General features: G+C 34.7%; 1 protein-coding gene and 1 long non-coding RNA gene across 4 annotated transcripts; one reads left to right on the top strand and one right to left on the bottom strand.

Moving 5' to 3' along the window:
• Positions 1-1,438: 1,438 nt before the first annotated feature.
• On the bottom strand, positions 1,439-18,297 carry LOC11436384 (uncharacterized). Of its 3 annotated transcripts, XM_039827489.1 has the most exons (21): positions 18,162-18,297; positions 17,913-18,064; positions 17,583-17,833; positions 17,068-17,185; positions 16,891-16,973; positions 16,224-16,432; positions 16,020-16,134; positions 15,118-15,200; positions 14,342-14,542; positions 13,837-14,196; positions 6,867-7,035; positions 6,406-6,597; positions 6,021-6,227; positions 5,820-5,912; positions 4,626-4,840; positions 3,973-4,542; positions 3,806-3,886; positions 3,619-3,704; positions 2,374-3,114; positions 1,868-2,018; positions 1,439-1,784 (listed from the first exon to the last, which is right to left on the bottom strand). In XM_039827489.1, the coding sequence occupies exons 2-21, from the start codon at positions 18,034-18,036 to the stop codon at positions 1,709-1,711; spliced, it is 4,125 nt and encodes a 1,374-aa protein (XP_039683423.1). In that variant the 5' UTR covers positions 18,037-18,064; positions 18,162-18,297; the 3' UTR covers positions 1,439-1,708. The 3 variants fall into 3 exon arrangements, with proteins under 3 accessions (XP_039683423.1, XP_024626044.1, XP_024626045.1); XM_024770276.2 differs by lacking the exons at positions 17,913-18,064; positions 18,162-18,297 and having other exon boundaries at positions 16,224-16,448; positions 17,583-17,721; XM_024770277.2 differs by lacking the exons at positions 17,913-18,064; positions 18,162-18,297 and having other exon boundaries at positions 16,224-16,448; positions 17,068-17,188; positions 17,583-17,720.
• Positions 18,298-18,956: 659 nt separating this feature from the next.
• On the top strand, positions 18,957-20,084 carry LOC112416802 (uncharacterized). Its single transcript, XR_003007304.2, has 2 exons — positions 18,957-19,138; positions 19,809-20,084. It is a non-coding gene; the product is annotated as an uncharacterized lncRNA (long non-coding RNA).
• The last annotated feature ends 1,834 nt before the right edge of the window (positions 20,085-21,918 follow it).

The raw sequence follows: 21,918 nt of genomic DNA, 5'->3' as shown, positions 1-21,918 counted from the left end.
TTAGAGGACCCTAAATATTGAAAATATAAAACTAAGTTGTATTTTAATATAATTCAAAATAAAGTTGTATTTAAACAAAGTTTGTTTAGAGATATGATTTTAATTTGCTCTTCGAGCATTTCAGAGGCCGTTATGATTTTAAGTGTAACATGATATGATATTCTTTCCTGTAATTGAACGTAATGAGATCATGTGCAGTTGTGGTCCTTACCCAAAAGAAAAGAATAAAATCAAATCAAGTAAAGAGAAAGAGCACTGTGTGCATTGCAATGGGTTGTGTTGTATTTGTTTGTTCTCATTTTTAAATGTGACATGCACAGTAAAATTGACAAAAATAATATAACAATTCTATTTTTTCATGCACCGTAATTCTTAGTTCTTACATTTCTCTCATTCACCAATCAGTAATTATATATTTTACGTTTCCACGGGTTTTTCTTAGTCAGATTATATACACATATCACTATTAGCATTGATAAATCTCTATCTGAAAAACCATAACATAAGTTTTTTAGTTTTATTTAAAAAAAAACATTGTCATACAACTTATTAGACAATGCCTATATGTAGCATTGATAAATCTGTCTGAAAAACCATAAATATAAATGTTTATATCAACCGAACTAAATTCATAAATATTTATTTAGAGAGCCAAAACTATAATACCTTCATTTCGGTATTAGATTTTAGAAAAGCATAACCTCAATTTTACGCTTCAAAAAACTCAAATTTCCTTTTACGCTTCAAAATATATTGGGTCCCGCCCTCACCGGTAACCACCACATGTACACCCTTGAAATTAAATCTGTTGAAAACATAAAAGCAATTAACCTACGAATGTGAACTTGTGTGGAGATTTAGTCCCATCCTCATTGTGCATCCGCGGCATCAATCATGAACCGTAAACAGCTGTAAATTAGTTAATTTAAGATCCTTGCCTCACTCGTATAAGCTGATTATGAGGCAGTTGCAACTTTTCAATGCATAAGGCTGAATCTGAAACAAGAGATATGCTTACTATTCTGGATCTAAACAGCATAAATGCAAAAACGTGCTTATCTTTTTGGTATAGCTTAATAGTAGTAGAAGACAAGTTGTTAGCACATGACCAGCCAGCCAAGCACAGCTTGCCGCCATTTATTTTTTAATCATTTTGCAAGAGAAATGGGAATTTTAAAAAATATTTGCAGCTCATATCTATCTATTAATAATAATACATACATCCGTCACATATTAAAACACGTATATTTACATTCAAAGACAAAATTGGTGAATTAATACTCTAGTAATATTCAATCATATTAAATTAATAAACATGATACATTAACTAACAAATGTCAAGGAAACACAGTGAGAAAAGCATATAGTGGCATATATCAAATAAGAGTGATAAGCACGATATCTTCTTTCCATACAGGAAATAAATTTGCTCGAAAGGAAACAGTGAGAAACATCAATGCGACACATTCTCCTTGGATTTAAAATAATTTATAGTACGTTACAGTTAAATATAAATCAAAATTGCACATTGCAGATTCCCAACAATTTTCAGAGGCATGGATAAACCACAGACCATTTTGCCAATATACTAGAAAATATCAGCAGGATTAGAAATGGATACATCTGAACGAGGTTGAACAAATTGCACCTCCATAAATTATTCTGATTTAAAAATAAAATAAGATAACAACAATCAATTATCCTCGCATCATTCATCGTGCTGGCATCCTGAGAAGTCCACTATTTGCATCCCTCTTCCAGCAACAGCAATCTGATAATGGTTCCTGCGTAAGGGACCAGCAAGTGTTAAGAGAAAGAACAATATGATATATCACCCAACCCAGTCATTCACTTCTATAATAATCACCTGCTACATGCCCTAGCAGATAACGCTTCAGGCTCCGGCACACTAACTATTAGGTGTGCACGTTCTATTAGTTTACTCTGGTGAAGATGCCAGCATCTGACCCGCTGATCAAGTCCAGTCGAAAACACCCAAGATCCATCCGTCCAGACACCTTTATAAAATAAAAGTTGATAGTCATACAAAACTGACCAAACTTTCTTTCATAAATATGCAAGTTCAGACATCCATACACTAGCTTCAATTTGATAAAGTGGTTCAAATGGATATGGTTCACAAGTATTATGAATACTTTATCATTTTATCATAACAAGGAAAAATCCTATCGGGAATAATAGGGTTAAGATTCTCAGTGGGACAAAATGCTAGATGAAGTAAATGAAAAAAAATTAGTGGGAAAGCCAACAAAGCATTGTGTCAGACAAAGAAAGCCTGACATGCCTTGCCGACTGTTCATTATAGACACACAAAAAGTAGGTAGATAGGGAAGTTTAATTTCACAGAATTACCTTTCACAGAAGAGCTGTGGGCCGAAGGAAATTTTTCAGAATTTAAGAATCTGATCTCGTAGTTTCTGCTCTGATTTTGAAAATTGATGTCCTTCAAGTATTCAGGTTCAGTGACCAAATGTGCTACATCTGGGGTTAAAACCCCATAATCAAGATTTATTGTTTTAGTTGATAACTCAACCACGAGATGATGAATTGACTGATCATCTCCCCCACTAATTATGTTGTACACGCAGGAACTATCATTAGTTTGCCCGGCTTTTATCTCTGAAACATGGAGACAGTTGACACCAGATTGGTGAACATTTTTCAAAAGGTGCAGAGGTTGTATTTCACATATTTCCGCTGAGGAATCATCAGCCTTAGTTTCCAACACGGGGGAAGCTGTATGTCTGGTTTGAGAACAAACCATATTGTTGTCTTCAGATTTATTTGGCACTGAAGAGGTCCCATGTGTAGTAGAATTGATGCTTTTGGCCTTGTTTTTGGCTTTTGAAGTCACCTGATTGTTGCCTTGTCTTTCCTTTGATAACCCACTGCTTAAAGATCTCCTCCACCGTCTACCACCCTGACTTCCTCTCCCTGTGCGTGGTCGTTTTTGACAATCAAAAAGCTTCTCTACATCACAAACTGAAACGCTCTGCATAAAAGCTTCCACACTGTCAGTCAGGTCCCAAAATGTAACACTCCCATCAGTAGATCCGCCAATCACAATGTAAACATTTCCAACTTTGACGTTATCTGCAAAAGAAAGTTCAGACATATTGAAGCAGGGAAATAGATCAGGCAGAAAATATACAAAGAACCTCTAAATTTATTCTAGCATATATTTTAAAAGGTATGACAAAGGAACAGGACATTCATCTTAACAAATAATATCTTTCGTTTCATATACTGAGGAACAAGGTGGAGACAGGCAGTAAAGAGGCTACCTATCACACTATTTTATAATACGATCCTTGGACTATTAAAAAAGCCCACGATCATAAGTAAACCAAAATATTGAGACAATTTCATCTTTCAATTTAGGCTTTCATGATGAGTACATCATACATTTGAGTCTTTTCACCATTAATTGTGATATTCGGTAACAGGTAAGTACCGCCTTAAATTTTGAAGAGACGAGCTTCAAAAATTCTAGTAGCATTACAATTTACAACAGAACTTCTACATCCATATCAAAAGAAGGGATTAAGTGGTTCACAGCTCTCATAACCAATCACTTAAATGGAGTGCAAGACAAACCTTTATAAGGCATACGTAAGGGAAAGATGATATGCTGCAATGACAAAACAGGTGCCAATAAAGGAACAAGTAATGCAACGTCAAACCTGTCATCAAGTAAAAGGGAAAGAGCTATGTAAGATGTAACAAGAAATAAAAGAAAGCAGAGAAAAAGTTCATAGAATTTGATGGAAATAATTGTTAATACCATAAGCGAAAGGGTAAAATTAAAGCCCGTAACATAACTGTAGCATCTGAACAAGCAACGACAACAAAGCAGACAGATATCCTGAAAATTATACAAAATAGAACTTTAGTTTCAAATTATTTGAGTTATACGGAACCAAGACGCAAATGTTAGGCATCTCCTCTAACCTGGAACCAGCACATTTAACAAGAAAAGCAGTGACCGCAAGATATCTCCAGTCATCCTCATGTTTATCTCTGACCAAGTTCATTGTCCCCCCTTCAGAAATCAGTGATCCAGCCTCAGCATCAATTTTTATTTTAGAACCACTTTCAGCAACATCAACTGCTTTCCCCACATTATTTTCTGTATATCTGTGTGTACTTGAATATTTGGTTGGCATGTCAGTGGAAAGCCACTGGAACGTCATTGAAGAAGACATGCTGGACAAAAATTGATCATCAAGTTCCTTTGCATCATGCTGATTATCAGTTCGGAAGTTAGTTTTGTCATCCAGTTTCCTGCTTTTAAGTAGCCAAGAAGTTAAGACACGCTTTGCACCCACTGATATCAGTAAAATTGGATTATCTTTGTCCTCATCAGCAGCATTATGTTCGCTCCTCCCATCAGGTACTTCGGTTGTAGCTGATGGAATGATGTGTAGTTTCGAAACACAACAAATTGACCTTACAGCTGATCCTCCAACATGCTCACCAAGCAATTTTGACATGGACCAATTCTCAATACCTGGAGAGTACCTAAATCAAACAAACAGACGCAGATTAGGAGTTTATGAGGTACTCAAATGAAATCTACACGCAGCAGAGAATAATGGTTTTACCAAGTCAATCTCACAGTCCCGTCTTCACATCCAGTTGCAATCCAACTTGATTTAGAAAATGATGCACGTTTACAATAATCTCCTAGAAGCATATCTTCGTGTATAAAGCACAAGGAATGTATCTCTCTCCCATGGAATTGCATATGCAAACTTAGAGGGTATATCTTCCCAACGTTATCATTAATCCAGTGTCTATGTATATATATTATTTCATCCTGTAAAAGTTGGAATGATTTGTCAGAGGGATATTCCGAAGAATAAATTTGTAATAACAAAAGAACAACAACCCACAAGAAAATAGGACTGGTGTCTAATAAAAAGGTCGGTATTGGCAAAGCTTAAAAAGTAACCACTGCTAAAATTAGAGTTGAAATTTAACGCTAAAAGTGTAGCAATAATTTTAACACTTTTTCAAACTTTTCACAACACCCATGTTACTGAAGCAATAAAATAAAGGGAGATTAACAATAAGTATACGGAAAATTGTTTGTTTCAGATCCCCATGCATATGTATGGATGGAAAATTTTGAAAGCTGAAAACTGCACATATCAAGAAGGCAATCATGTTTAAATAACTTTTATTTAGGATTTGGTTGCTCTAAAGTGAAGGATGCACTACAAAGGATTAAGTATCTGTTTCCATGGCAGAAACAGATTTAGACGTGCGTCCACCAAAAGCTAGGATTTCTAGCTTCTTTAAATTCACGGAAAAAACAGCTCTAAACGCACGCCTATGATTTTAAATGTGAAACTAAACACGTCATAAATCTGAAATTATAACCAATTATTGAAAATTCATAATTTGTTATCTCTGCATGTATTTTACTACAATCTCAACCGGTTTTTAAATCGACGGTTATCAACTTATAATTGCACTTTACTCTCTAAAGTACACCCCACTATAGAGGAGCCAAATCCTTTTATTTAACTTTATCCGGTCTATCCCCATTATTAGGTTTAACCAATCAAAAAGTGAGGCCTTAAAGCAATTGTATGGAATTCCTATTCAAGACAAAACCAAATGCATATAATGACCTCAAATATAGTGAATTATAGTCGTCCCTCTAAAGAATTTTTGGAAGAGTGTAACTTTTTCAGTATGAGCAGGTGTCATATGATTTAAGATAGGTAAAGCTTACAGAAATATATATTGCTTAATTTTTGTCAATTAAGTGTTCAAAACAAAAAGCAAACCTTAACAAAAGCAAAACAGTTCTTCATCTCTGGTACATCACCTAGAAAATAGGAATGAGGACGCCGCCAGCCACCACATGGAATTTTCACCACCTGGTAATACCATATGCACATGATACGTAGCTATAATATCTGGTGATGTACGCAGCAACAGATGAATATTAACTAAGCAGAGTAAAGAGAAAAAAATAGTCAAAGTACCTTATTCTCATTGACTAAATTCCATACGATGAAATCTACAGACGCAAAACCTGCTGCATAGCTTCTTGATGATGTATCTTCCGAGTTGTTATCAACAGAAACATGCTCAATCGAAGACAACTCTTTCACTTGTTTCATTCCCGTAAATTGCAAATGCTGCATTTCCCCATCATATTCCAGATAGCATATACAACCATCTGCTCCAGTCTGAACATGAATAAAAGTCAACAATTGGAGTTAGAGTGGAGCATATTCATAACTTTAATTGATGGATTGATATTTAACTGTGCTCTTGATGTTATTATTTGCAAAATGCTTATATCTGAATTTGAATTTGATTGTATCCAATCTTATCTCAAATTGAAGGATGAATAGTTAAACATACTGAGCGTATCTCAATTTGATTATAACCAAGCTTAGTTACAACAACGCTGGAGACACTTGAAATCCCGTGAACACCTTTAAAATGATTTACTGGCGGTATTTTCATCTCTTGTGCAACAGATGTGCCTAGCACCAGATTCTTTAGCAAAGGAAACAAAACCATATTTCCACGTAGATCTCCACATGCTAGGACCTGCAAAAACATATCCAGATTCCAAATGAGATTCTCTTTTTAAATTATAAGTCAGTTAAAATTAAAAGGCCAAAATTAAAAACAGTTTAGAGCAATAACGCTGTTCCTCACAATTAGTTGTTGAACAATGTCAGGGCCGACCTTTACATAAAAGAAGTTTTTGATAAAATGGTATTTTAATTGTTTACAAAGTCAGGTTCCATCAAAGCAATACCGAACATAACTCACCCCCAACAAGATAAAAAAATAAAAACGGAGAAGATGAATACCTCTTCCTCCAAGCATGCATCCAAACACATTATCCGCATTCCATAACTTGATATGAATTCTGCTGCATGTGACACAATATCCCTCATGGAGTTCTGACTATTAGATTGTGAAGGGTCAGGCAACCTCCAGAGTTTCAATCCTCCTCTGGGGTCAGTTGTAAAGACATACCTACATGGTTGTGTCACCAAAGAATGGCAAAAATACATTCACTTAATTAGTTTGAAACAAAGTTATTGAAGTTATAGTGTTTATATAAAGTGTGTAGAAAAAGATGAATAACTTGATTAAGGTTTGATATGATTGATGATACACTAAACTATAACAATTATTTATAATTGTTGAGATATTCAAAAGTTGTGACTATTTAGTTTTAACTTCACTATTTATTGTATTGATTGTATTGATTAATCTTCCTTATTAATTAGGGATTAACTAGGAGACTCCTACCCATATAAATGTACATTCTCCCCACATAATTTGATATGAAAAAACATATTTTCAGTCTTAAGATGGTATCCAGAGCATGGTTCTGAAATCCTAGTTTTGTCTTTGGGTTCAGTCACTGTCAAGGCTATCCCTATATTTTTATTAGCATCATTTTTTTCTCAATTCAGTCGTTTGGTGTCCAAAAGGAACCGTCCTGGTTTTTGTTTCGTGTTGTTTAATGGCGATCCAACCAGTTTCCTCTTTAGCCACATTGGCTCATTTCATCAATTCTACAGTGTGCTTATCTCACTCTACTGGATCATGGGTTTTAGATTCTGGTGCTTCTGATCATGTTGTTGGTGATCCCTCTCTTATCTCTAATTTGTCACCTCCAAAGATACCTCACAACATTACTGTTGCTAATGGTTCTAAGGCACAAGTTACTGGTATTGGTCAAGCTTCTCCTCTGCCATCTCTATCATTGAATTAGGTGTTATTCATACCTAGAAGTCCTTTTAATTTGATCTCAGTAAACTTGCTCAATCTCTCAATTGTTCTATAACATTTTCTTCCGACTCTTATACAAGACCGAAGTACGGGAAAGACAATTGGAACAGGATTTGAATCACAGGGTCTCTATTATCTCCATTCTCATCCATCCACCATTTGTGGTGTTTCTGCATCTCCAGATATCATTCATCGTAGTTTGGGTCATCCAAGTTTGGATAAGTTAAAGGTATTAATTCCTCACCTTTCACATTTAAAGTCATTGGATTGTGAATCATGTCAGCTTGGCAAACATGTCAGAGTATCTTTTCCAAGTCGTGTCAATAAAAGATCAATGTCTCCCTTTGATATCATCCATTCTGATGTTTGGGGTCCTAGTCGTGTAACGCCCTAGTCGTTATTTATTTATTTATGATTTATTTAGAGTCTTTTATATGATTTTAAATAATTACTGTTGATATGTGGTGTGTTATATTTTATTATATGGTTTATTTTAATATTAATTAGAATAAGTGGGAATTATTATTATTTTGGAGGTTGGGGATTTAATTAGAAATTAATAGAATTAAGGGGGAGTTAAATGAAATAAAGGGGAGTTATGTATTGGGAGTTAGGAAAAGAAATAGTCAGAACTGCTTTTACGTGCAAACAGAGCTTTTGGGAGAAAAAGGGAGAAGAGCCAAGCAGAGCCAAGTGAACCAGATTTTTGTGCTTTTGTTCATCTGAATTAAGGTAAGGGTGAGGTTTGCTTCAGTAGTATAGATGTTTAATTCTGATTTTGGTTTAACAGGTTTATGGTAGAAATTGGGAATTTTGGGGTTTAAGTTGAATTCTTGGTTTTTGGGTGAATTGAGTGTAGGAATTACTGTTTTGATGTTAGAAATAGGTTCTGGTTGCATACAACATTTAGTTTCATATCTGTAAACTGATTTGGGGAGTGAAATTGAGGAAATCGGGATTTTTGGGAAAAACCTGCATTCTGCCCGTACTGATATTCATCGCTCGCCTCGACGAGTAGCTTGTCTCGTCTCGCGAGTGAGCAATCTTCATAGCCCGCCTCGCGAGCAGAACCACTCGCCATGGCGAGTTAGTGAGTGAGAACCTTGATTTTCAGATTGTTGTTATAAGGTGTATATTGGTTAGTTTTGAGTGCCTAGATGATTTTAGAGAGGATTGGGACAATTTTTAAATTAAAAGGATGAATAGGGAACTTAAAAATGAAGATTTAGTGAGAAAAATGTCAAAACTCCCGAGAGAACCATTTTTCTCGTTCGCCTCGTACTCGCCACGGCGAGTAACCCATTTCCTGAGTTCGCCATAGCGAGCAGATGAGCTCGCGAGGCGAGTTGCCCAGTTCTGAAGCTGATTGTTATTTAATTGAATGATCTTGATGTCTGAGCATGATTATGATTGATTGTGTATTTTCTTGAATTGTTGGATTGATTATGATGATCTGTTGATGACTGTGATGTATGTTTACATTAATTAAATCATACATGTTGTTGAATTGTGGAGTTGTAAGTCATATATATATATGCATTGTTAAGTTGTATGTAGATATACACAAGTGGAGTCCATTGCATAACATATAAAGCGGGAGGGCTCATGCCCTGGAACGCCTTGTCGTTCAAAGCGGGAGGTCTCATGTCCTGGAACACTTTATTGTTCAAATTGGTGAGGGTTTATGCCCTGATGAATGCTTTAACCATTCAAAATTCGGTGAGGGCTTCTGCCCTGTAAATTGGTCCCACATGCATGTGCATTGTCGAGGAGTCTTAGCGGTGTTGTCGAGTAGTTGCATGAGTCGTTGTTGTTGGTTGTAATTACCATTATTGTTGATGTTGTTGATTATGAAATATATATTTATATTGAATAATTATTATTATGTTAGGGTATTAGATTCAATTGAGGAATTCTATATCTATTATTATTGTTGTGAATCTCACTCCTTCTGCTTGGAAATGTTGCCCTTCCTATGGGTAACTTGCAGGTAATCCTGAGTAGTAGATGGTGGCTCAAGTGTCTAGGGCTCTGATACGTACGGGATGAGATTACTTATTTATTTTCATTCCTTATGGTATCAAATTTTTGGAACATGCTGATGTAGCCCTTTATTTGATTGTTGAATTATTTTGATGAGGTTTCTATACCAGGATTATTTAGTGGAGTATTAAACATTGATGTTGATGTTGTTATTTAATGAAAACCATTCCGCTGCAGTTTATTAATGTTAAATTAAATAATTTTATATTCTATTTAAGAAATTTTGAAAAGTAGTGTGACATGACCGTTTTGGTGTTAAACTCGGATGTCATATTTATTATTTAATTGTTTGGGATAACGAGGTGTTACAAGTCGCCTGTCGTCTACTTTGGGATACAAATATTATGTCACTTTCATTGATGATTTCTCTAGATGCACCTGGATCACCTTATTGAAGGATCGTTCATAATTATTTGGTGCCTTTCAAACGTTTTGTTCAGAGATAAAGACCCAATCTGGTAAAACAATTCGAATTTTACGGAGTGAGAATGCCAAATATTTTTCTACATCATTCAACTCCTTTATGGCTTCTCATGGTATTATACATCAGTCCAGCTGTCCTCACACACTGCAACAAAATGGTGTCACTGAAAGAAAACATCGTCATTTGGTTGACACAGCTCGAACTTTATTGATCAATGCCCATGCACCTTTCAGATTTTGGGGTGATGCCATTCTCACTACCTGTTATTTGATAAGCCGCATGCCATCATCGGTATTGGGTAATGAAATTCCATACTCACTTTTTTGTTTCCTAAGGATCCTCTTTACGATGTCCCTCTTCGTGTGTTTGGATCTACGTGTTTTGCACATGATCTCTCTCCTGGTCGTGATAAATTGTCTGCTCGAGCTGTCAAATGTGTGTTTATGGGATATTCTAAAACCCAAAAGGGGTATCGTTGTTATTCTCCATCTGCACATCGTTTTTATGTTTCAGCAAATGTTACTTTCTTTGAGGATAGACCATTCTTTGCTTCACCCACTACATCTGGTTCTGCAACTTCTACAACTGATGTTACTACTTCCCAGGTGATGCCCATTCCTCTATTTGAGCCATTTGTCTCTACTCAAAATCCTCCACAGTCACAAGGTAACCCAGAGTTTCGTCGGTATGGTATTACTTATGAGCGTCGACATGTTGAAGCTCAAGAAACAGCTCCTATTGATTCCAATGATTCAACTCCTAAGACCCCTGCTACTAATTCTAGTGATTCAGGTATTGTTCCAGTCTCTTCTCCTGCTGCGGTTCCACTTGAGCATCCTATTGACTTACCTATTGCTCTTCGTAAAGATAAAAGGTCTACCGCTAATCCTCATCCTATTTATAATTTTTTGAGCTACCACCGATTGTCTCCTTCCTACTTGGCTTTTGTTTCTGCTCTTTCAACTGGCTCAATTCCTAAGACACTTCATGAAGCATTATCTCATCCAGCGTAGAAACAGGCCATGATTGATGAGATGATTGCGTTAGAATAAAACCAAACTTGGGAGCTTGTTCCACCGCCTCTTGGAAAATCTATTGTTGGTTGCAGGTGGGTGTTTAATGTCAAAGTGGGACTTGATGGACAGGTTGATCGATGATCGATTAAAGGCTCGGTTAGTAGCAAAAGGTTATACTCAAGTCTATGGCTGCCATGAGACGTTGGCCCTGTTTCAGTTGGATATCAAGAATGCCATGAGACGTTGGCCTTGTTTCAGTTGGATATCAAGAATGCTTTCTTGCATGGTGACTTGGAAGAAGAGATTTATATGGAGCAACCTCCTGGGTTTGTTGCTCAAGGGGGGAAAAGTTTGGTATGCAAATTGAAAAAGTCCTTGTATGGATTAACGCCTCGAGCATGGTTTGGTCGATTCAACAAACTTCTACAACAGTTTGGGATGACCCGTTGCGAATCAGATCATTCTGTTTTTCTTAAATGCTCAACATCAAATAAATATATCTACCTTGTGGTTTATGTTGATGACATTGTAATGACCGGTGATGATTATGAAGTTATCAAGGCATTAAAACAACATCTATTTCAAAACTTTCAGACTAAGGACTTAGGTCCTCTTCGTTACTTTCTCGGGATTGAAGTGGCTCAATCAAACTCTGAAATTGCTATCACTCAGAGGAAGTATGCCCTTGATATTTTGGAGGAAACAGGTCTTATAGATTGTAAACTAGTTGATACTCTTATGGATCCTAATGTGAAGCTTCTTCCTAACCAGGGGGAGCCCTATTATGATCCAGGCAGATACCGAAGACTAGTGGGAAAATTGAATTATCTCACCTTGACCAGATCGGACATATCTTTTCCGGTTAGCGTCGTAAGTCAGTTTCTTAACTCTCCTTGTGTCAATCATTGGAATGCAGTTGTTCGAATTCTTAAGTATATCAAAAAGAGCACCCGGAAAAGGACTTGTTTTCATTGATAGAGGCCACGCAAATATCGTGGGGTATTCAAATGCCGATTGGGCAGGAGATGCAAGTGATAGACGGTCTACTTCTAGTTATTGCATTTTTGTGGGCGGAAATCGGATTTCATGGAAGAGCAAAAGGCAAACTGTTGTCGCCCGGTCGAGTACAGAAGCCGAGTATCGAGCTATGGCTCATACTACATGTGAGCTTGTGTGGTTGAAACATTTATTGTAGGAATTACATTTTTGTGAGGTTGGTCAAATGGAACTTGTATGTGATAATCAATCAGCTTTACACCTCTCCTCCAATCCAGTTTTTCACGAGAGGACAAAGCATATTGAAGTTGACTGTCACTTTCTTAGAGAGAAGATTATCACCGGAATCATCAGAACCTCGTCTGTCAATGCCAAGGATCAACTTGTTGATATCTTTACTAAATCTCTACGGAGTCCTCAGATAACTTACATATGTGACAAGATGGATGCATATGATGTATACGCACCACCTTGAGGGGGAGTGTTGAGATATTGAAAAGTTGTGACTATTTAGTTTTAACTTCACTATTTATTGTATTGATTGTATTGATTAATCTTCCTTATTAATTAGGGATTAACTAGGAGACTCCTACCCATATAAATGTACATTCTCCCTACATAATTTGATATGAAAAAACATATTTTCAGTCTTAAGAATAATAATACAAGACTGCAAATCCTATTTAAATAGGGAAACAAATAATGATAATAATAAAGAAATATGGAAACTAGTTTTAAGAGATAGTCTAAGATACTATGCTAAACACTAAGCCTATTTTTCAATTTTCAAATTTGACCCAAATTTTGTCACATTTATATAAGTAGCCCAAAAATTTTAACAATGAATTTTTTTATTACTCTATCCAAACAAAAAGATTTAGAAATGAAGGCAAATTAATTGAATAATTTCAATTGCCTAGAATTCTAAACTCTCTAAAATTTTCAATTACCTCATCCAAACACACTCTTAGAGAATGGGGTTGATATCAAGATATTATAATTATATTCTAACAGAAGCAAAAGAATTATCATTATCATTATCATTATTATTATTATTACTATTAGTATTACATCAATAATAAATAGGAGACTAATATAATAAATTGAATGGGAAGAAAACACTAGGATCTCCCATTTGATTGCGCCGCATAATATATCACTAACAAACTGTTGTATGATTATGCTTAACTTGGTATAAAAGAGAAGAAAACACTAGGATCTCCCATTTGATTGCGCCGCATAATATATCACTAACAAACTGTTGTATGATTATGCTTAACTTGGTATAATCTTGATGGCTAGTTAACCACTTGAACTACACTAACAATAGGTCTATTTTTTCCCCCAGGAGTCTCATAATGGTGTGGATAACAACGGAGATCTTTCATGAATTATAGACATTTTGATAGAGAGGACAGGACAGTTATCAGGCAGTGGGTAAAAAATAGGTTGACACAGCATCAACTTGCACAACTTATCTGTGAGTGGCTTAAGCTCAAAGCATCCTGTGAATAAGTAGATGCTATTATCGAAAGATAAAATAAGGCAATTCATTACCTAGATCCCAAAGATTTGCACCAATAAGTACCCAATAGCTGCCTCTCCATTTCAGCTTGCCAAGTAAAGCTCAACCTAACTGTAGGAGCACAATCATTGTTAGTAACTACAACAACTGTCATATTTCCTTTACCATCTCCAATGGCAATCCAATCCTCATCACCACATCCTTGTTCAAAGGAGTCCTTGGACAATAAATCCATGCAGATAATCTGTGCCCCGTTGCTGACCTGGACAAGCTGATTCCAACAAGCACCTCCAGCCTCACATAATTTAGCATGGTAGAGATAACCGTGATTGGTAGCAACAAAAAGAGAATCCTGAGATGAAAAACGCAAACAACGAACGTATTCACTCTTGCTGCAACAAATAAGGAGGCAAAAAGGCCAGTCAACATGGATATGGCAAACACAACTGACTTAGACAATGGCATCTCAAAATCAATTAAAAATTTTGTAATGTTACAGGGCATTCAAAGTGAGCTAATCAAATTTAATTATCCTACCTGTCTGTCAATCCAATATGCTCCAACATATTAGGGATGCAAATGGAAAACATCTCTGTTCTTCCGGGGGATAATTGTGCTGCTGCCAAACCCCTGGACAGACAAGAATGAGGCCTATGCACCTTGATAGCAGAGTCAAACCCAGCAGTTATAAGAAGTGACAAATTTGGGTCATACAAACATCTCCATATACCCCTACCTCTGTACATAGAAACCAATACACATTTCATTAAAAAGACATGAAAATAAGATTTTATGTCAAAAACCTAACAGAGAAAACAACTTGAGCAGCACGCACATTATGACTCTTGTAATGCAGTACCACACAATAATTAGAAGATATAAAACAAATAGAGAAGTTCATTGTATTCAACTTGCGAGTAATCACTCTTTTAATCATCTTTAACATTCAGAAAGGATAGAATTCAAACATCTATTTGTAAGATACCTCGTCATTTAAACCTCATACAGCAAAATTAAAGTGAATCAAAAGAACCAATAACATTAAGAAATGATATATTTTTGAGTCAGGTCTTTTAAGGGGGGTAAACATAAGGTTGATTATATAAAATACAATTAACAAGTCCAGGAGACTCAAGATAACATATTTATAGCAATTGTTTCCTGTAGATACTAAGTTCGCATGATTTCAAAACTTGAGAAGTCCAGACAATAAATTATAGCCAATGTTTATTCGATCAGATCCACAGAACTTCAATTAATCGACAAATAGAAATTTAATACTGAACAATCAATAATCCATATCTAGAACTTACATGTGCTCTCTAATGACTTGCAGCTGTTCACCATTAATTCCCCATATACGACATGTACAATCCTCACTGACAGTGACAATAAACTGCGCAAAAAATAATTAGAAAAGGGATATTCCAATTGCATGAATTAGCAATATAAATTGATAATTAAGCAGAAAATTGAACACGGTACAAGTACAATTTTAATGTTGTCAAATACATTTCAAACGATGTTTTCGTAACTAGTTTTATATTAGCCACTGAAATTGTGGTTAATTTTAAAACTGAGAAATTTGTAATATTGAATTGAAGACAATTTACCATATTTTGAAGGACGAATTTATCAATTACAAAACATATTTATTATTTATAGTAATGAAAAAGTCATGAGATAAATAAAAATACATTAATATGTAAGTTTATTTTATCTGTGAAGACTATAAACTACCGGTGAAAAGAAAATAATTGATAATATCAACACGTGAACGATACTATGATTTAAGTTAGCAGCACATGGATGTCTTAAGAAATATTACTGCAAATTTCAACATTTACGCAGTGTCTCGGTGATAATTAAAGTTAGAGATTACAAAATACAAGTGATCCAACAAAAAAGAAGTGGCTAAGCCACTTATCTTGATGAAAGCAGCACCAATAAGGGAGATAATTAGCATTAAAAATCTGGTCTTGGCGATAAGATCTGTCTATAGATAGAGAGGCTTTTAACTAAAAAAACGATATAGATTTCTAACAAACTTAAAAAATATCTATTAAAGTATACTATATAATGATTTACCCATTTTTGTTGGGTGGTAAAAGAGCACAACATGATATGATGAACAAAAACTTAAAAGAGTTAAAATAACATCAGAAACTCTTTTTTTAGGATTAAGTTTTTCATAAGCATGAAATGAATGGCTTACATGATCAGAAATACAACAGTCCCAAACTCGAGCATTATGTCCAAATAAGACAAGGGCAATGGGATCGTTGTACAATGAATCTTCCCTTTCAGTAGGAACAGCCCATACACGTGCGCTGCATTATAAAAATTATCATGGCATGTATTGTTAGATGAATATAAATATGTGATAGTTGATACAATATGATTTGAAAATCTAACTCACCTACGGTCATCAGAAACAGACAGAAGTTTAGATCCACAGGACGACCACGCTATTCGGAAGATTGAACCTTCATGTCCCACAAGTTTACATACGTGAACAGCCTCATACATATTATCTTTTAGTGAGCTGCAATTAGATCCGTGACGGTCATGGTCTTCTGGAGTTGTTGAAGATTTATCATGTTGAGGGGATACTTTCCAAACGACAATCTGCCCGAACCAAACTCTTTAAAGTAATTAAACGAAAATCGGAAGGTGGACACATTAAACAACAGATCAAAAGAAAGTTCTACAAGGATGATATAAAGTACAATAGCTAAAATACAATGATTATACGTAGAAACTAAAGGTAGAGTTTTGGTAAAGCATATAGATACGAAGTGCAGAAAATAGATCCTTAATGCATGAACTTAAACAGAGGAAAAAAAAAAACAATGTAGTGTCGTATTATGTGTACAACATTAATTATGCCGTATTCCATGAAGATGATGATTGTGATTAACTTGAACTGCTTTAGTATTTCTGAAGTGTGGTTTTTAAAGTCTGCGGAAATCAAAAACTATTCTGGGGATGATCAGAGACGGACTTGAAGCAGAATGTTGAAAACAAATTCAATGCAATATCAAGCTCAACAATGAACAAACGTCAAGTATCAGCAGATTCCTTACCTCGTTAAATATTGTACCGGATGCAATACGGAGAACTTCAAGATTGTGACCCCATAACCGCATTGAGTACAAAAGGCATCGTACTGTGCTCCAATGACAAATAGTTACTCGTAAGATATAAAAGAATATTTTAAGAAAAAAATGAAACCAATGCCATGCAGTAAAATTGAAACCAACCTGGTGATTGAACCTTAAGAACAACATTAGAATTGGAAATGTCCCATATGCAAACTGAATTGTCGCTACATCCTATAGCAAGAAAATCACTCTCCACATTCGAACAAGGTAAACAGCCCTACTACCAAGTGGCAAGTCGCAAGCAACAAAAAAAATCAATAAATAAACTTACAAACACAAGTTAGAACGAAAGAAGCATTCATTATTCAGAACATAAATGATATTTTTACACAAATTTGACAACAATTTAAATGGTTAATGCAGTTCAAATAAGTGCTTAATTACATTCAGTAGATAGCTAAAGAACATAAGTTATAACAAGATGTTGCAACTAATCAATCATTCACCGAATGTAATTAATAGTAATTTTGAACGTCATTAACCACGAGGAAGCAAACAAAATAATCCACCGAATGTAACTAAACATGTATTTGAATTGCGTTAATCATCCAAATTATATTGTTATTTTGACAGCTCATTCAGAAATGTAAATATGAGTGAATATTATTATTCACCTTGAGGAAGCAAACATCCAAAACCCAATGACCAAACTTGGGCAACAAATGGATCAATGTTAACTGTGGACTCCCAAAATCGTCATTTTTGAACGAAAACCGAAACATTTTCACTCTTTTCTCTCCAAACACTACAATCACAAATTCAGAACTAGAAGCAATCCCGTGCACACGAATTCCATCGAAAACCGAAAACGATTTCATTATCTTCCCAAATTCTAAGTCGTACAACAGAATTTCCGAACCCAAACCTAAAATTACGAAGTAGAATGAATCAAATGAATGATAATAGATTATTGAAGTGAAATTTGAAGTAGAAGAAAAGGATACCGGCTAGAAGAAGAGGAAGAGGGTGATTGGGAAGATGAAGAAAGCAGAGAGCTGAGATGTCGCCAAGGTAAGGGCCACGATGCAGGCGCCATTCGGTTAAGCGTTGGTCTTCTTCCGTCGCCATTGCTGTTCTTTTTCACTTCAACGATACACTGAAGAGCGAGGAAGTAGGGTTTAACCAAATATTTAACTCAACTATTTTAGGGTCTTTGACTTCAAGTACAAAAGTTTTTTAGTGCAATTTCTTACTTCTTTGGGGGGATAGGGGATCAAAGATTACATCTCCTTTTACATATACACCCTATAATTTTAATAAATTGACCAGAGTATCCACTATCTCACATCTTTCTTCGTGACTAGTTTATACAATTTCGGAACAAAAAGTTATTCAATATAGATATCACATCTTATGTGTTGAGAAGTGTTACTTGAACATCACAGTTTCGACAACGATCTTTCGATGCTTAATTGATGTATCCGGTCTAAAATATATATCATATACATCAACTCTTTAATGAATCTAAAAAGTCAATTATTTTCTATAAATATGATTCAAGGAGTACTATGTATGAGAATATCAACTCGGTGATCGTTAGTTTTATACCCAAGTTAATCGTGACCATGACCGGAGAGGTAGGAAACAAATAAGCAAAATATCTTCAAGTATATAAATAAGGGTCTTGCTAACAAGTGTCCTCAGGTAGGACTAACAATGAACCGAACAAACTCGATTATAGTTTGACATTCGACTCGATAATTAATCCGTTGAACTTGGTTCATGAACCAAACGAGCTGAACTTTAGCTGAAAATTAAGTTCGTTAATTAAATGAGTTGAACTTGAGCTACATATAATTCGACTCGTTAGGTTCATGAGATGACTCGATTATATATATATATATATATATATATATATATATATATATATATATATATATAAATCAATTTGAGTTAGTTTTTAAAAAAAAAATTATTTATCAAAATAATTAAATAAATAAAAAGTTAGAAACTTTTGGGTTCCGCAAGAATGATTATGAAGCATAGCAAATTACAAACTTTACTTTTTCTCTAAAAAACAAAACTTTAACTTTTCATATCCTTTAATCTTTCACATTCCTACCTAACTACCAAGCATCCTCTTCTCTTTCTACGGGTGGATAAATGTAGAATTGAGAAGTAGCGATGGGTTCCATCAAAAGAGAAAATTGTGCTCTCCATTTCTCTTAAGGTATTTGATTCTAAATTTTGATCAATTTTTTGTGCATGTTTACTTTTCTTAGTTTGTCTCTCTTATTGTGGTGTTCCTATATTGATTGTCGAGTGATTTAGAGTATAATTTAGGTGGGTTTGTTTGAAGATTTTTGATTGTTTAATGTTCCTATATTGATTATTTGAAGTCTTCTTTCAAGCAAAAGCAAATCCATAAAGTAGTGATAATGAAATCATGAGATTTCTGGTAAATTTAGTCTACTTATTTAATTGATTTATGGGGTATATATACAATAGGAATTAGTTACCTTTATCATTAAAAAAGATTTATATTTAAATGGGAAATCATTAGACTTGATTTATCTCAAAAAAAAAAAAAAAAAAAAACATCAGACTTGATTGACAACAAAACATTGTGGATTATTTGATCCATATAATCAACTTGTGGAAAAAAGGCTTCGATGGTTGTCACCACCTAAATAGGTATTCAAAAGGAGGGAATTTTTCTTTATTATAAAATTTCTTATGGAATCTTTGTAAGGTTTTGTGTCTAAACACAACTATGATATGACATTTACGGGAATGTATAAGGATTTTTAGCATAGTCCAGGATCTTTTATTGTTATGTTTTTAGCATTAAACGATTTTTCCTTTATTAAGTTGTTTATTGATATGTAGCATTTTTTTAGGATGTTGATCCACTTTCTCGTAGAATTGTTGCTGTTTTAGAGTTCGCATCATGTTTGAAGTTTGTTTCTTTCTAAATGAGTAAAGATTAAGTTGAAGGCTCTGGCAGATGTGGCTGAATACAATTTTGTCTTAAAGGGGAGAGCAATTGGAGTTTAGAAGTAGAAGAATATTATGAATTTTGTTCTCAGCTACTTGAATTTTGTTGGATTTTTTTGTCTCTATTACTTGTATCAGATATTTTTCTTCGTATTTATGCAACCTTTAACTTTATATAATTTATGTCTATTTTATGCATGTTTGTGGAAACTTTTATTTTAATTCAATATTTACTTTTAAAATATATATAAAATATTCAAGATTTATAAATTAACTTTTTTTATAAATTTTTTTGGACGAGTTGAGCAAACGAACTGAACCTAACGAGCCGAACCGAATTGTTCGTGAACTTTAAACGAGCTGAAAAAATAGTTCATGTCGAACTCGAGCCGAACCAATTCTTATTGAGTCGAGCCGAGCTCAGACAGGTTCGGTTCGACTCGACTCATTTTCAGCCCTATCCTCAAGGCACTAGTTAAGATAACCAAAATTAATAGTTTTACATTGGAAACAACAATTTATAAACTTTTTACAAGTTGACTTGACCAATTTTTATCATTTTTCAACACAAAATTTCTATCTTCATTCCTTTATTCAATGCCCCAAGGGCAATCTTCATCATGTTCTTCGCTGTTTTTAGTTTTTGGCTTAGTTTTTTGAATGGATAATAAGAAAAAGATAAAAATAGGATGATGAAGAAGTTGGAATAACTGGGATTGAGATAACAGAGAAAGAGAGTCATAAAGTTATTTGATCAAGTGTTGAAAGACTATTATAATAACGTGTTCCTTATATGATCCAATGGTGTATAAAAAACTTGTGCATAGTATACAAATTTATAATTTGTGCGTCCTAAATGCCACCAATTAGAGTTGTTGCAAATTCCAAGAGAAGAAAAATCATGATCTGCAATAACTATGTAGTTGCAACATAGTCACCAACCATTTGAGTATTTTTATTTTTTTGAGGACTTGTTGAGATATTGTCTTTTGAGAATGTTACGTAATTAATTAAGAGCATGTTATGCTATCTTTTGGTCTATTTAAAAAAACTTGTTTAATGTACTTTTGGTGCCTTTTTGGTGTAATCACGAGAAGATGTTATGACACCTTTTTTGAAAATTGTTTTTTTTGATATAGAAAAGTTCATAAAGACATAAGTAAAATACGTTTATGCCTCCAGCGGTTCTTAATTACCGCAGGTAGATGCGCCGGTAGTTAACTGTCGCTGAAGTAAGCGGTCGTTAACTGCCGTTGGTTTTTTCCCCAAAACCAGAAAACCTCTGCCTCTCCTATTTATTCATCACCTTACATCACCAATACCATACCCAAAAAAATCCCCATTTCAAAATTTTTGTGTCAAAATCTTGCTTCCAAATCATTGATGATTGATTGCTAGGACGTTTCTATACACAATATGCATCAAAGAACATGTATTACAACGTTAAAATCCATTACATTTGATTGATTTTTCTGGTTTTTTTTTTGTACTGTCACGAGCTTGAGCGGCAGCTAACCACCGCTAGGTGTGAGCGGCTGTTAACTGCGGCGGGTAACTTAGAAATTTTTTCAAAATTGTCAAATTGCAGTGCTACTGCAAAAAAAAAATCAATTTTGTTTTTTTTTTTGTTTGTTTATGTTATTATATGATATTAGATACATGTTTATTAATTAGTTTAGTAATTGTATGTTTTTTATTTATAGATAAGGTTGAGAATGCGGGTGATGATCCGGGTGATCGAAAATCTAGAGTTATCAATTCAATTAAGGTTGAAGCTTCCGCTAAGGTCGAAGCTTCCGTTAAAGTTGACGCTTCAAGCGTCAATTTCGATGTGTGGAAACTTCGTGACAACGAAGTGGACACGGCTCATTTATTTTCGACCCGAGACACATGGAAAGATAAAGACGAATTGTTCGGTTTGGTCCGTCGACAAGCAAATAGGGCTGGATTTACGGTTATCATTAGAAGATCTTGTGAAGGTAAAAATGTTATGTTGGAGTTGGTTTGTGAACG

Source organism: Medicago truncatula, chromosome 7 (genome assembly GCF_003473485.1).
Source record: "Medicago truncatula cultivar Jemalong A17 chromosome 7, MtrunA17r5.0-ANR, whole genome shotgun sequence".
Taxonomy (NCBI): domain Eukaryota; kingdom Viridiplantae; phylum Streptophyta; class Magnoliopsida; order Fabales; family Fabaceae; genus Medicago; species Medicago truncatula.
This window is presented reverse-complemented; position numbering and strand designations above follow the sequence as displayed.

What these genes read in the sequence shown, in the direction of transcription:
- LOC11436384 (XM_039827489.1), bottom strand. Translation starts at nt 18,036, where the DNA reads ATGGCGACGGAAGAAGACCAACGCTTAACCGAATGGCGCCTGCATCGT. An exon ending in TGCAAATCTTTGGGATCTAG is followed by an intron (nt 7,036 to 13,836) that starts GTAATGAATTGC and finishes ACAACCATGTAG; the next exon opens with GTATGTCTTTACAACTGACC. An exon ending in ACTGTTTTGCTTTTGTTAAG is followed by an intron (nt 4,841 to 5,819) that starts GTTTGCTTTTTG and finishes CAACTTTTACAG; the next exon opens with GATGAAATAATATATATACA.